The sequence below is a fragment of the Theropithecus gelada genome, chromosome 4 (genome assembly GCF_003255815.1).
Source record: "Theropithecus gelada isolate Dixy chromosome 4, Tgel_1.0, whole genome shotgun sequence".
NCBI classification, from domain to species: domain Eukaryota; kingdom Metazoa; phylum Chordata; class Mammalia; order Primates; family Cercopithecidae; genus Theropithecus; species Theropithecus gelada.
In genome coordinates, this window is record NC_037671.1 from 159674197 (window position 1) to 159690182 (window position 15986).

The 15986-nt window shown below is 41.6% G+C and overlaps 1 protein-coding gene across 3 annotated transcripts in view; it reads right to left on the bottom strand.

Annotated features, from left to right (window-relative positions):
* ALDH8A1 (aldehyde dehydrogenase 8 family member A1) overlaps positions 1-9502 on the bottom strand; it is a 32612-nt gene extending 23110 nt beyond the window's left edge. For all 3 annotated transcript variants that reach the window (XM_025383081.1, XM_025383082.1, XM_025383079.1), the window contains exons 1-3: positions 9296-9502; positions 2998-3145; positions 1280-1435 (exon numbers count right to left, since the gene is read on the bottom strand). In XM_025383081.1, coding sequence (XP_025238866.1) covers positions 1280-1435; positions 2998-3145; positions 9296-9433 — 442 coding nt within the window. In that variant the 5' untranslated portion in view covers positions 9434-9502. The remainder of the gene's footprint in view (positions 1-1279; positions 1436-2997; positions 3146-9295) is intronic.
* Between the last annotated feature and the right edge of the window lie 6484 nt (positions 9503-15986).

Sequence of the window (15986 nt, forward strand, 5' to 3'; positions counted from 1 at the left end):
AGCTTTCCACAATGCCTTGAAAACATAATTTCTGAAGGTTTCAAGGAACCAAAGCAATGAGATGTCCCATTTTTTTTTTCCTTTTAACTTATATTCATAAAATGTAACAAGTTAAAAAATGATTGTTTTTTTCTTTGAGGAAACAGTGACATCTAGTGGAAAGTTTTAGTCATCGCAGACATTTATTTATACGTTCCTCCAAAGGTCAAGAGGCAAAGGAATGCATGAAGTAAGATAGTTCTCAGTAGAGGCTTATTTATCACATACCTGGCACCATACTACATGCCCTACGCTTATTAATTTATTTAATGTACATAAATAGTTCTTCCTTTTTTTTTTCTTTTGAGACGGAGTCTCGCTCTATCACCCAGGCTGGAGTGCAGTGGCCCGATCTCAGCTCACTGCAACCTCCGACTCCCGGGTTCAACCTACTCTCCTGCCTCAGCCTCCCAAGTAGCTGTTGCAGATGGAACCTCACTCTTGTCACCCAGGCTGGAGTACAATGGCACGATCTCAGCTCACTGAAACCTCAGCCTCCCGGGTTCAAATGACTCTCTGCCTCAGCCTTCCAAGTAGCAGGGATTGCAGGCGCCCCACCACATCCAGCTAATTTTTTGCATTTTTAGTAGAGACAGGGTTTCGCCATGTTGGCCAGGCTGGTCTCGAACTCCTGACCTCAGATGATACACCCATCTTGGCCTCCCAAAGTGCTGGGATTGCAGGCGTGAGCCACTGCGCCCAGCCTGGTTTTTCCTTTTTTAAATATAAGTAGAAAAAAAAAATCCTAGCATGCGAATTTATGTATTTACTCTTAGCATCATTCTTTTCCCTATGATTTTCCAAGATAATGTTTCAGGAATAACTGGAGAACATGAGGCCTGGCATGGTAGCTCATGCCTGTAATCCCAGCACTTGGGGAGGCCAAGGTGGGAGGATCACTTGAGGTCAGGAGTCCGAGACTAGCCTGGCCAACATGGTGAAACCCTGTCTCTACTAAAAATATAAAAATTAGCTAGGTGTGGTGGCTAGTGAGCCGAGATCATGCCACTGCACTCCAGCCTGGGCGACAGAGAGAGACTCTGTTTAAAAAAACAAAAGTAGGGAATTTGACACAAATAAAATAAACTAGAAATAGATTTTTTAGGCCAATGGATTTTAGATAAAAGAAAAATATCAGCTTTTCCTTTTCCTTAGCCTGTTCCTTGAGGACAATGACATAGAATGGTGTGAGCAACTGCAAGCATAAGCAGGAGGCGGGCTGTCACTGAACAGCACCTACCGACTCCCACCGGGGCCCGAACCGTGTAGTGCATGCAGCCCAGGTGGTCCATCTGCGTGCACTCTGACGTGTGGTGCAGGATGGAGGAAGCGAAGAACCTGAAGTTCTGCACAGACCGGGGAATGTCCATGGTTCTTGCCAGTGCTAAGGTTTTCCCTGTAAGAAGCAAACAACATAAAGCACTATCGGCTAATGGGGACACTCTATCCATCAGCTTCCACCGCCCACGTGTCCCAACTCACACTGAAACGGCCTGGATTCCTTCCAGCCTGGGGCAGGCATTTCTTTTTTTTTTTTTTTGAGACGGAGTCTCGCTCTGCCGCCCAGGCTGGAGTGCAGTGGCCGGATCTCAGCTCACTGCAAGCTCCGCCTCCCGGGTTCACGCCATTCTCCTGCCTCAGCCTCCCGAGTAGCTGGGACTACAGACGCCCGCCACCGCGCCCGGCTAGTTTTTTGTATTTTTTAGTAGAGACGGGGTTTCACCGTGTTAGCCAGGATGGTCTCGATCTCTTGACCTCGTGATCCGCCCGTCTCGGCCTCCCAAAGTGCTGGGATTACAGGCTTGAGCCACCGCGCCCGGCCGGGCAGGCATTTCTTGACCTCACAAATATTTGATCATGGTTTGATAAAACCATAAAATATTTCGGTATAAGGTTGGAAACTGAAGTGGGGGGTGAAAATTGAGTCAATAATCTTTGTTTTGTGGACTGAACACATCATTCTCATCCCCAGTTTGCCAGATGCTACCACTTCACCCACACAAACTCTTGCAATTCAGTCACCAGGCTTTGTACCTGTGACAAAGGCATTGAAATATGGGTGTTAGGACCGTTGTATTTGCACAGCAGAAAACGAAACACTTTCACACACGTGGAATGTGTATTTCATGACCTCCCAACACATGGTAGAGTCATCAGAAGGGCGGCTGGGAACTCCCTGGCACGGGATGCTGCATGGCACCTGCTCGCCCATCACATGCCCTACACGTCCTAGCTCCTGGATGGAGTAGAAAGAGAAACAGAAGCTTACCTGGACTGCTTCTGAGTTCTCTTTAGCGATGTAGGGAGACTGGCCAGGAACACCAACAGAGAACTATTTCCTTTTCAAGGGCTTGGACTCAGGCTGCTTTCGAATTTGGGCTTGGTTTATAGCACACATATAATTTTTAAAACTCTTGCCTTATCCTAACAGATATTCTTGCAAACATTTACAGATATTTACTCCATTACCCTGACCTCAGGGAAGGAGTGGAAAAAAAAAATCAGAAAATGTATCGGGGGTGGAATGGTGACTGACATATCAGAAAACATCCTAAATAACCTGACTGCATAACTGCTTTTCAAATTATCTTTGCTTTGAAATTTTCTGCTTAGAATGAGTAGGAGACTGCATGATCAGCCCTAGTTCTTCATCTCTCTATGTCCATGCCCTTTGCTGTATATATTTGCACTTCCTTTCATCCAATGGACAGAGTATATTTCTTTGCCCCTCAGCTTTTGGGTCCAGCCATGTGACTTTCTCTGGCCATCTGAATGAGATGGGGTGGGCCAGCTGCAAATCCTGGCCTTCCCAGGCCTGGAGCAGGAGAGGGTTTGCTCTCCACTTCTACTATTGACAGAGGAGCAGGCATATGGGCTGGCCCGATGGCCCCAGGAGGGGTAACATGAATAATCAGAGATGCCCTGAGTCCCATGTTACAGTTAAGAGGCAACTCTCACCTTGGTCTTTAGACTCGGCCTGGGCAAACTCCTCCAGGGACTGCTCCAGCAAATCCGCCACCTGGTTCAGGACCCGCGAGCGCTCCTGGGGGCTGCGGGATGACCAGCCGGGAAAGGCTTCTCTGGCGGCCTTGACCGCGGCTTCGATCTTTGAGGAGCAAATGGGAGAGAGGGTCACCTTAAAGCTGTTACTCCTGAGGGGATGGACGAAACCAGAATCCTCAGGTCTCCATACACCTCATTTTTTTGTTGTTGTTGTTTTAGACGGATTCTCACTCTGTAGCCCAGCCTGGAGTGCAACCTCTGCCTCCGGAGTTCAAGTGATTCTCCCACCTCAGCTTCCCCAGTAGCTGGGATTACAGGCATGGCTAATTTTGTATTTTTAGTGGAAATGGGGTTTCACCATGCTGACCAGGCTGGTCTCAAACTCCTGAATGCAAGTGATCCACTCGCCTCGGCCTCCTAAAATGCTGGGATTACAGGTGTGAGCCACCGCGCCTGGCCCACACCTAATTTTGAATATTCAGCATGCCTCAGTGCTGGGCCACCCACCAAGTAAATGACACAGGTGTTTACATGACCAGCAAAGGAGGGGTACCACAGAAACAAAGAAACACACTCCATTTCAACCAATGCATCCTGAATGTGGTAATCAGAGCATTAGAAAGAAGCTATTTGAATTTTAACAGATGTACATTTTCAATCACTTCAGAAACTAGAATTTTTAAAAATATTGTGGGCCAGGAGTGATGGCTCATGCCTGTAATATTAGCACTTTGGGAGGCTGGGTTGGGAGGATCTCTTGAGCCCAGGAGTTTGAGACCAGCCTGGTCAACATAGTGAGACCCTGTTTCTATACAAAGTTTTTTAAAAAAAATTAGTTGGACATGGTGGTGCATGCCTGTACTCCCAGCTACTCAGGAGGCTGAGGTGGGAGGATCACTTGAGCCCAGGAGGTAGAGGCTGTAGTGAGCTGTAATTGTGCCACTGCCCTCCAGCCTAGGTGACAGACTGAGACCCTGTCTCAAAAAAATGTATATGTTATACACATATTATATATATAGTGCATATATATAGTATATATATTACAGAAGAAGAAAATTAATCTAGATATGTGGAATCTCTAAAGCTTCTAACTCAGCTCTGACATATCTTATAAGGTCTGAAATTTTGGGTGAAATTACATCCTCAGATTGTCAATTTCACTTGAAATGACTAATTATATTCATAATTTATTGACTAATTTTTATATAAGGGAATATGCTAAATACTTTATACAAATTATTTTGTTTAAGTCCTTTTAAAATTCTATAAAATGGCCGGGCGCGGTGGCTCAAGCCTGTAATCCCAGCACTTTGGGAGGCCGAGACGGACGGATCACGAGGTCAGGAGATCGAGACCATCCTGGCTAACACGGTGAAACCCCGTCTCTACTAAAAAATACAAAAAACTAGCCGGGCGAAGTGGCGGGCGCCTGTGGTCCCAGCTACTCGGGAGGCTGAGGCAGGAGAATGGCGTGAACCCGGGAGGCGGAGCTTGCAGTGAGCTGAGATCCGGCCACCGCACTCCAGCCTGGGCGGCAGAGCCAGACTCAGTCTCAAAAAAAAAAAATAAAAATAAAATAAAATTCTATAAAATAAGTATTTCTATGCCCAATTTACAGATGAGAAAACTGAGACACAGAAACTCAAGTAACTTGCCATAGGTCACACAGCTAATAAGTGGCAGAATCAGGACTCAAACCCAGATTTTGGTGGTTCCCAGGATCACAGGTTGCTCTGCCTGCTGCCTGGTTCTGCCCAGTGGAAGAGGCCTTACTGGGGAAGAGGAGATTTGTGGCTGAACAGATGGCTTGGGTACTTGCTTTTAGAGTTACATACAAAAGGAAACAATATATGTATGGGAAGGTATGGGCAGGATCAACTCATGGCCAAAATGTGATGTAGGCAAAATAATTTTCAAGTCCTCTTCTGCCTTTCTCTTCTCTCCAGCAATGTCTAAGTAATGCCTTCTCCAGTGATGACAAATCCCTAACCCGTGTCTCACTCCTCTCCTTTCTCACATGCATGAAAAGTTATTAGAATCACAGCTGTCTTCCACCACTGGGCCCTGGCTCAGACTCAGAATCCTTTTCCATAGGCTTCTGGCAGCCGTGAGCATCTTTTTTGGAGGACTTGACCTGAAGCAATCTAGCCACCCGAGCCTGTGGTAGCCCTCATTCAAAACCTGACCCACACCCCTACTTCATTTTCCTCATGCAAACTGACTGATATGGTTAGGTTTTGTTTCTCAACCCAAATCTCATCTTGAATTGTAATCCCCAGATGTTGAGGGAGGAAAGTGATTGGTTTGTGGAGGCTATTTTCATGATAGTGAGTGATTCCCCATGAGATCTAAAGGTTTTATAAATGATAGTTTTTCCTGGGCTTCACACGCTGTCTCGCCTGCCACCAGACATGCCTGCTTCCCCTTTGGCCATGATTGTAAGTTTCCTGAGGCCTCCCCAGCCATGCAGAACTGTGAGTCAATTAAATCTCTTTCCTTAATAAATTACCCAGTCTTGGGTAGTATCTTTATAGCAGTGTGAGAACGAACTAATACAATCACTTTTAGCTGATTTGAAGTAAGGTTTAAAATGATTCTCATCTTAATTAGAAATTTCTAGAAATATGGTGGCTTCACCTCAAAAACTAAATCTCGGATGTGGACCTGTAGACAGGATGGGGGAAGAGATGGCTTTGGTTTCCTCCACCACTAGCTGCAGTCATGAGGAAGCCCCACTGCCAGCCAACAAGAGGAGCATGAATTCCCACTCAATGTAAAAATCTGATCTTTTTGCTATTCAGAAAATTCAAGTCCACTCATATTTTCTAAGTTGCCTTATAGCACATCTTATGTCCATGTAATATAGAATACACATTAATGTACTACATATAACAATATTAGCATAAGCTAATGCATAGAAAGCATTTACTATATGCCAAGCACTAAGGGCTTTACACATATTAGTCTGTTTAATCCTCAGAATAACACTATAAAGTAGATATCATTATTATCCTCATTATATAGATGAGGAGACTGAGCCTTGCAGAAGTTCAGCTCTAAGTCAAGGCCATGGATACCAAGTGGTGCAGCTTGTCTTTGAACCAGGCAGTCTGACTCTAGTATGTGCTTATAACTGCAATGCTATAATGCAAATGTGTGTGTGCACACATGTGCACATACCAATGGATCTAAGCATCAGAGATGAGAGTGTTAGCACTGTCCTCTGTAAAATAAGGATCATAATAGAGACTTCTAGGTTCTTATAACTTGCTTCTTTGGATAATCCATGTTAAAGGGCTTACTGAATGTACACTACCAGACTTTAAAATATACTATAAAACTATAGTAACCAAAATAGCATGGTACTGGTGTAAAAACACACACATAGACCTATGAAACAGAATAGATAATCCAGACATAAATCCATGCATTTGCAGCCAACTCGTTTTTTACAAAGCTGCCAAAAATATGCATTGGTGAAAAGATAGTCTTTCCAATAATGGTGCTGGGAAAACTGGATAACCATATGCAGAAGAATGAAACTAGACCCCTATCTCTCACCAAATCAAATCAAAACAGATTAAAGACTTAGATAGATTTTAAGACTCAAAACTTTGAAACTACTATAAGAAAACACAGGGTAAATACTTCAGGACATTGATTTGGGCAAAGATTTTTTTGGGTAAGACCTCAAAAGCACAGGCAACAAAAGAAAATTAAATAAATAAATAAATAAATAAATAAAATAACATTAAGCTAAAAATCTTCTGCACAACAGAGGAAACAATCAACAGAGTTAAGAGGCAACCTACAGAATAGGAGAAAATATTTGCAAACTATCCATCTACAAGGTATTAATAACCAGAATATATAAGGAGCTTGAGCTTTTATGTATACATATACAACTCAATAGCCCCCCCCAACAAATCCAACTTAAAAATGGGCAAATGATCTAAATAGATAGTCCACAAAAGAAGATGTACAAATGGCCAACAGGTATATAAAAAATGCTTAACATTACTAATTATTAGGGAAATGCAAATCAAAACTACAATGAGTTATCATCTCATCCCAGTTAAAATGGCTATTATTAAAAAACAAGAAATAAAAAAGGCTGTTGAAGCTGCAGAAAAAAGGGAAGACACATACACTGTTGGTGTGAAAGTAAATTAGTGCAGCCATTATGGAAAACATATGAAGGTTTCTCCAAAAAAACTAAAAATAGAACAACAATATGATCCAGCAATCTCACTACTGGAATTTTTAATCCAAAGAAAAGGAACTCAGTATACTGAAGAGATACCTGTACCCCCATGTTTGTTGCAGCACTATATTTACAATAGTCAAGATAAAAACTCAACCTAATGTCTATCAACAGATGAATGGATAAAGAAAATATGGTATATATACACAATGGAATATTATTCAGCCATAAAAGGAACAAAATCCTGTCATTTGCAGCAACACGATTTGAGCGGGAGGATATTATGTTAAGTGAAGTAAGCCAGGCACAAAAATACAAATATTACATGTTCTCACTCATATGTGGAAGCTTAAAAAAGTTGATCTCATGGAGGTAGAGAGTAGAATTATGGTTACCAGCGGCTGGGAAGGGTAGAGGAGAGGATAGAGGTTGGCTAATTAATACAAAAATATGATTAAAAGGAAAAAGTTCTAGTAGAGTGACAATAGTTAACAATAATTTATTGTATATTTCACAATAGTTAGAAGAACGATTTGGAATGTTCCCAAAACCAAGAAATGATAAATGTTTAATGTGATGGAGATCCTAATTACCCTGATTTGAGCATGACACACTGTCTGCATGTATCAAAATGTCGCATATGCCCATAAAGATGTACAATTATTATGTATTAATTTTTTAATTTTTTTAAAAAGAGCTTAATGACTGCAAAGCACATAGCAAAAGCTGAATAAATAGGAGCCACTGTTAGCAGCACCAGCAACATTTTTCTGGGTGATGCTTTGGGAAATTGGACATGCGGTTTGTATGGTAACCATATTTTTCAAGCCAGAAAAAAACTATGACTTATGGGATCAGATAGGATATTTGGAATTAGGATTGCTGGGAAATTGAACATATCTATTACTCTACTAGCTAGTGCATCCATATCTCACTCTATTTTCTAAAAAGATATGAGCAGTTAACTGCAGGAAATATTTCAGCTGAATTTGGCATGTTTGTCATTTTTAACTTCACTTTGGCAAACAAGGAAGAGTGGAAAACACAAAGCTGGATTTCCCAGAGCTGTGTTACGTCATTTGAAGCAAACAAAATTGCAGATTATAATTTAACCAATGCATTAACCAACATTTGCAAACATTAATCCCTAAGTCTAAAGGTTTATTTTAAATGCAAGACAGATTTGAAGTATTAACAAAAGAGAAAAAAATAGCAGTGTTCTTCAAAAAAAACTTTGCATAGAATATATATCTTTATATGAAGGCGATAATTATATTTTAAATAATCTAGTTCTTTGTGCCTTAAAAATAATAAATTATAATTCATAAGGCATCAGATGACTATATATATATCAGCTAGTCAATAATTGATAGCTAATCAAATATATCTCAAATATTTTACAAAATTCTCCAACTAAAATTAATACTACATTGCTAAAAAAATGTAATGCATATGCCATTAAACACTTTGAATAAGAAAAAAGATGCTGTTGAATCTAACTCCAAAAATATATGGGAATTTGATTTTGAGTTTCATCATTCAAATGATTGATTTTATTTTACTAGGTATTTTGAAGACATGAGAAATTATGAGAAGACAATCTAAAATAAAGCCCACAGTTTTTTGCTTGTTTATTTGTTTTAGTAATGCTACACATTTTTTTTTTAAATTCCATGGATATAGTGGTAAATTTAAGCAGTGCTTGGTGGAGAAAAGGGAATATTTAACAAAGCGATAGCTCTTACAAATAATACTTTGTACTAGAAACTGATTAGGAAATGTTTGAGAATTACACACACACACAAACTGCACACGGGGCTATGTTAGTTTGGCTACAAAAATGACTTACTTCTGAATATATTAAGACATTTGTTCTATGTATCATACAGTCCAGTTACAAGGTAAATCTTCTTAGAACTCGAATCTTCCTTCTATCATGTTTAACAATCCTACATCTTCCCCCAACTGCCTCTGCTTTTAGAAAATTGTTACCCATAATTGCCCAACATATTAAACACATTTCAGTCTTCTTTAAGTGCATATACTCACCTCATCTTTTCCACTATTTGGCACTCTGCAATACACTTCCCCCGTTGATGGGTCGTAAGAATCTATATATGAGCTACAAGGTAAAAATTTTCCATCTATGAAGTTTTCCAGCATCAAAAGTGCCTTTGTTCCAGCCATAGCAAGGAAAAATTCTGCCTTTCCTCTTTACGACTGAGCACTCAGGTTGTCCCCACCACTGTCTGGACTCCTGAGTGAGCCTCCCCCTTCCCAGCCCCCATCTCCCCTTTGCCAATCAGTGAACGTGGGAGGACACCTGACACTCTCAGAGAGCATTCCAGTCTCCAAACTCAGAACTAAGAGAGTGGCTGAATGTTTCACAGACTTCTAGTGCATTGCTTGACACAGATAATTGTGTGTAAAACTAACAGCTACTTAAGTATGTGTTCATAGCCCTTTAAAATCGTCAAAAGGCATCTGTGTGTGTGATTTTATTGGGTTCACACTGTAAACTGTTCATTGCTCAAACACTGATTGGATGTCAGGCCCCGAAGCAAGTCCTTTACATGAATTTACTCATTTGTTTCACACAACAGTCCTGTATGAAGTAACCATTACTTCCTCTCTTTATAGAAGAAACTGAGCCTTGGAGCGGTTAGACCATTTTTCCACGGTCACATAGCTAGCAGGGGATGAACTGTAGCCTTTTAATCTCCAAATCATACACTTTTTTCTCAACACATCACTGCTCACCCTGCACAGGTGACTGAAGAGAGATGCCCTCTTTCCATGGCTCATCTGTGTTTCTTTACCTTGGCTGCCCTCTCTCCGAAGAGCTGTCTCTCCATCCCAAAACCGGGGCCACAGTGGCTGTTCACATCTTCCTAGATGTGCCATGGAAATAAAGACAAGCCAAAAACATGTGTGACACATATAGCAGGGGGTTCAGATCCATGATGTAGCTGAGAATTTCTACAAATTGGTAAGAGAAATGAGCACCCCAACAGAAATGATAAGCAAAGATACCAAAAAGCAATCCACAGGAAAAGCAACACAATTGACTAATGAATATATTAACAATGCTCAGCTTTGTTGTTAAGCAAGGAATGTGAAATACAGAGGTGGCCTGATTTGCCAATCAGACTGGAGAGCATTTTTAAAGATTGAGAACATCTACTCTGTGGGGATGTGGAGAAGCATCCCTAGGCATAGGCGGGAGGGTTCCCAGAACACTGCTTGGGGCAATTTGTCAGTGTCTGGTCAATTTCCTTTCTAGGAATCTCTCCTACAGAATTACGTGCTCACAAACAAGTAGGTAAGTCACAGGACATCGTTTTTTTATGATAATTTAAAAATCAAAACAACCTAAATGTCCATCAATTGGAGAATATTACAGTATAATTGTTATATTCATAACAAGGAATACTACTTAGACATTAGAAGGATGTATTGTTAAGTGAAAAAAGAAAGCTAGTGAATAATATATATGGTATAATTTCTTTGGCTATTTGCATGGTTGAGGGGAAGGTGTTTTTACTCTAAATACTTTTAAACTGCTTAAATATTTTATGGCAAGCCTATATTACTTTTATAATTATGATTTATAGTTGTAATTCAGTTGAACATTAGGTACCAATATTCTAAAATTCATTGATCACATGGGGGCACTTGCTGGCTGTGCACCTCCTTAGGCCCTCTCTGCTTCCATCTTTATTGGTCCCTAGATATTCTCCAAAATTCTTGCTAATCTCTGATGCAAAGCAATAGGCAAACCCATTCCCTGTGAAACTAAGCTCCGGGCCCCTGTCAGCCTATCTAAAGACTATCTATGATACTCTGCTGAACAAAGGACCAACTTCTTGGTCTTTTTTTCTTTGCAGCTCAAAAGTTCTGCAGAAGCTTTGGAAATATAACTCATTATCTTTAGCATAACTACATTCTTTTTTTTTTTTTTTTTTTTGACAGTCTCACTTTGTCGCCCAGGCTGGGGTGCCATGGTGTGATCTTAGCTCACTGCAGCCTTGAACTGCTGGGTTCAAGTGATTCTTCTGCCTCAGCCTTCCAAGTCACCAGGACTACAGGTGTGTGCCACCACGCCTGGCTAATTTTTGTATTTTTTGTAGAGATGAGGTCTCGCTATGTTGGCCAGGCTGATCTTGAACTCCTGGGCTCTGGTGATCCTCTTGCCTCAGCTTCCCAAAGTGCTGGGATTACAGGCATAAGCCACTGCACCCAGCCATAACCACATTCTTGGCAAGAGCTCAATCTCCTCACCCAGTAAAAAGTAGAAAAGCTGTATAAAGATGTTAAAGGTGTACATTTTTTCTCAGCTTAAAATTTTTAACATTCCTTTTCTAGGTTACTTTTTTGTTTTTAAATGAACTTTTATTTATTCCTCGCACCATATGCAAAAATTATTTTTTGAATCCATTTTATTTTTTATGTTTTTATTTTTATTTTTGGATACAAGTTTCCCTGTTACTCAGGCTGCAGTGTAGTGGTGTGATTATAGCTTACTGCAGCCTTGAACTCCTGGGCTCAAATAATCCTCCTGCCTCAGGCTCCTGAGTAGCTAGGACTACAAGCATGCCACACCATGCCTGGCTAATTTATTATTATTACTATTATTGCTATTTTGTAGAAACAGGGTCTTGCCTGCATTGCCCAGGCTGGTCTCAAACTTTTTTTTTCCTTTTGTTTTGTGTTAATGATTTTTGGTCGTATTACTATGCTTTTGTTGAAAATATCTTCTGATTTTTTTAAACACTGGTCACATATATATAAATACAGTTATCACCACATAACAACATTTCAGTAAACGACAGACCCCATATACAACAAAGGTCCCATAAAATTATAATGGAGCTAAAAAGTTCCTATTGCCTAGTGACATCATAGCCATCATAATGTCAGAGTGAGAGGCATTACCCACATTTGTGGTGATGCTGATGTAAACAAACCCACTGCACTGCCACTTGTGTAAAAATCTACCACATACAATTATGTGCAGTACCTAATACTTGATAATGATAATAAACGACTGTTAGTGGTTTATGTATTTACTGTCTGTACTTTTATCATTATTTTAGTGTATATTCTTTCTACTTATTAAAAAAAAAAAGTTAACTGTAAAAAAACCTCAGGTGCTTCAGGAGATTTTCCAGAAGAAGGTATTGCTATCTGAGGAGATGGCAGCTTCATGCATATGACTGCCCCTGCAGACCTTCCAGTGGGACAAGATGCGGAGGTGGAAAGTATTGATGATCCAGACCCTGTATAGACCTAGGATAATGTGTTTGTGTCTTCATTTTTAACAAACAAATTGAAAAGTAAAATTTTAAAGTAAAAAATGTAAAAATAGAAAAAAGCTTATGGAAAAGGGGATATAAAGAAAATATATTTATACAGCTGTACAATGTATGTGTTTTAAGCTATTATTACAAAGAGTCAAAAAGTATTTTATAAATGGAAAAGTTCATAAAGTAGGAAAGTTACAGTGAGCTAAGGTTAATTTATTATCAAAGAAAAGTATTTGCTCATAACTTTAGTGCAGCCTAAGTGTACAGTATATTGTCCAGTACTGTCCTAGGCCTTCACATTCACTCACCATTCACTCACTGACTCACCCAGAACAAATTCCATGGATAAGTGGCCTACACAGGTGTACCATTTTTTATCTTTTATACTTTATTTGTTATGTATCTTTCTGTTTAGATACACAAATACTTACCATTGTGTTACAATTGCCTATGGTATTCAGGACAGTAACGTGCTGTACAGGTTTGTAGCCTAGAAGCAATAGGCTATCCCATTTAGCCTAAGTGTATAGTAGGCTGCACCATCTTGGTGTAAGTACAAGCTAAAATTTTTGTACAACCACAAAATCAATTAATGTCACATTTCTCAGAATGTATTCCCATAATGAAGCAAGGTATAACTATAAATACATATATGGGTAAATAAATACAATCGCATATACAGTTAGGGTCCATTCAGAAAACAAAAAGCATGGCAGGTTTGTCAAAATTAATACCAGGAAATGTTTACCCAGACGAAGCTGAAACAGCATGTAAGGGCTGCTGAGATAACCCAGAGATTAGCAACCAACCACAAAAAGCAGCTGCCATTCTTTAAACTGGAGGACAAAAAGGAAGGGGTGGGCTACGAGAAACCAGAAACTTTCAGGGCCCTCCCTCTCCGCCCTCTGCCCCAGCTGGTGTTGGGACTTTTTTTTTGAGATGGAGTCTCGCTCTGTTGCCCAGGCTGAAGTGCAGTGGCTCCATCTCAGCTCACTGCAACCTCCGCCTCCCAGGTTCAAGCGATTCTCCTGTCTCAGCCTCCCGAGTAGCTGGGATTACAGGCGCACGCTGCCATGCCCGGCTAATTTTTTGTATTTTAGTGTAGACGGGATTTCACCATGTTGCCCGGACTGGTCTCGAATTCCTGAGCTCAGGCAATCCACCCGCTTCAGCCTCCCAAAGTGCTAGGATTACAGGTGTGAGCCACTGTGCCCGGCCGGTGGTGGGACTTCTGAAGGGCATGGTGTGGCTGATGCTGGGAGGCCCAGAGCAGCTGGAGTCTGGAGCTGGCGCCGTTGCCTGTCGCCGGAGAGTCACTGACAGGCACTGGAGACAGAAGGTAGTCTCAGGCTCTTACTGGTGCTGCCCATGGTCAGAAGGTCAGCTGGAGACAGAATGCGAGAAATACACAGCTCCCAGCCCTGGCACCACAGAGCCAAGTACCAGTAAGTGAATTTGGTGCTGAAAGACAGTGAGTACCACCCGGTGTGTGTATAAAGACTTCTGTAGCCCATCTCCTTGGGTCTCCAACAACTCTGCCTGATGTTGATGGACTTATCAGAATGTTTGTCTTTTTGTACAGAGTGCAAAGGATTCTAATGGGAGGACTATGGAAGGGAGATCTTTTTGAAGAAAGGACTTTTCCAAGGATGGCATGAGAGAGGAATTTTCTGTCACGTGACAGCAAGAGGACAGAAACCAGACACGGTGCTTCAAAATAGTGCCTGCTACTGATCAGAACTCCCCACACAAGATCAGGCCCAGTGGCAGAGCAGGCGTATCTGTCAGTTCCAGTGACGTCCTTGTGCCATTGGCTGCTCAAGCTGGGCTTTCGCTGGTTTTTCTTTCTTTCTTTCTTTTTTTGAGACCGTTTTGCTCTTGTTGCCCAGGCTGGAGTGCAATGGCACGATCTCGGCTCACAGCAACCTCCACTTCCTGGGTTTAAGTGATTCTCCCACCTCAGCCTCCTGAGTAGCTGGGATTACAGGCGCATGCCACCATGCCCGGCTAATTTTGTATTTTTAGTAGAGATGGGGTTTCACTCTGTTGATCAGGCTGGTCTCAAACTCCTGACCTCAAGTGATCCGGCCTCCCAAAGTGCTGAGATTACAGGCCTGAGCCACCACGCCCAGTCTCGTTGGGTTTTTATAATGTGCTGGGCCTTCCCTCCCTTCCCCTCTGTCTTGTCAGCCCTTTTCTGTCCACAGTGCAACCACTTGATCCCCACCTGCAGGTCAACCACAGAGATGATTCTGGAACCAGAGTTCAGCTGAGCTGGGAGAGACTTTCACCCTGGAGGACAAAGCATGGGCCTCACTTAGAGTCTGACCATGTCCGTTGACCCCAGTCCTGATACCTGAGCTCTGACATGCCCTCAAGGCCTTCTCTCTAAGCTTGGCACAGATGTTTCTCCTGTCAGTTTCCCTTGAAGAGACATGAAATCCTATATCTGGGCCTAGTGGCTGAGAACCTACTAACGTGTGGGTTATCACCTGCTCCTGAATTCTTCTGGCTGGCTCCATCTGCTGGCCACTGTGTCCTGCTGAATGCAGATTTTTTCCTACCACATCCCTCTAACACCATTCTGACCCATGGGGGAAATGTACTCCCATTTGCGGTAACAGAATCTACCTACCACCACATCCCAAGGGGTGGATTCACTGCCAGGTCCTGCACAGTGAGGACAGGGGACTCAAGACCTTGAGTGCACTGAGAAAAAATTATAAATGGGAGGTATTAAGTATACTAATATTCTAAGAGAGCTAGTTGCTCTAGAATATTACAAAAGAGAATAAGATGGTTTTATCTAATAGAACAAAAGTTATTCTCTTTAAAAGGGGAGAGGCAGTCCTGATTTAGGGGGCCCCAGGTATACTGTAGTTCTGAACTACCAACAGTGGTAAACAAAAATCACAGCATGGCAGCATGAGGCAGCTGGGAGGGGTACGCTAGACTCAGGAGAAACACAGAATGGGGAACGGAGAGTGCCATGAGAGTGAAATGAAGCCATCAGAGATGAGGCTTTGGAGAAGGATAGGGGAGCATGGAAACAGAAGCATGGAGAGGAAGTTAAAAGAGCAGAGGGTAATTTCAGGCCAAATAAATTACCTGGAGCCGTTTTACTTCTGCCTCCACAAGAACCTTGCTCACTGGATTATCATCTAACTTTTCATTCTTCTCCTCTCTCCTGGCACTTTCAGGCTCTTCAGTGTAATATCATATAAACAAAATAATATAATAAACAAACATTTAAAAGAATCTTCCCTGGCTCTCTGGCCTCTGTCCTCTCCTCTATAATCCTTCTCTCCTACTGAAAACATCACATAGAATGAATTAAAATGAAAGTGCTATTGTTATTGGAATAACTACCCTCACTTATATGCGGCAGGATGCTGTTCTCTTGCCCATTTGCCACCCCCAAACCCCAATCTTCT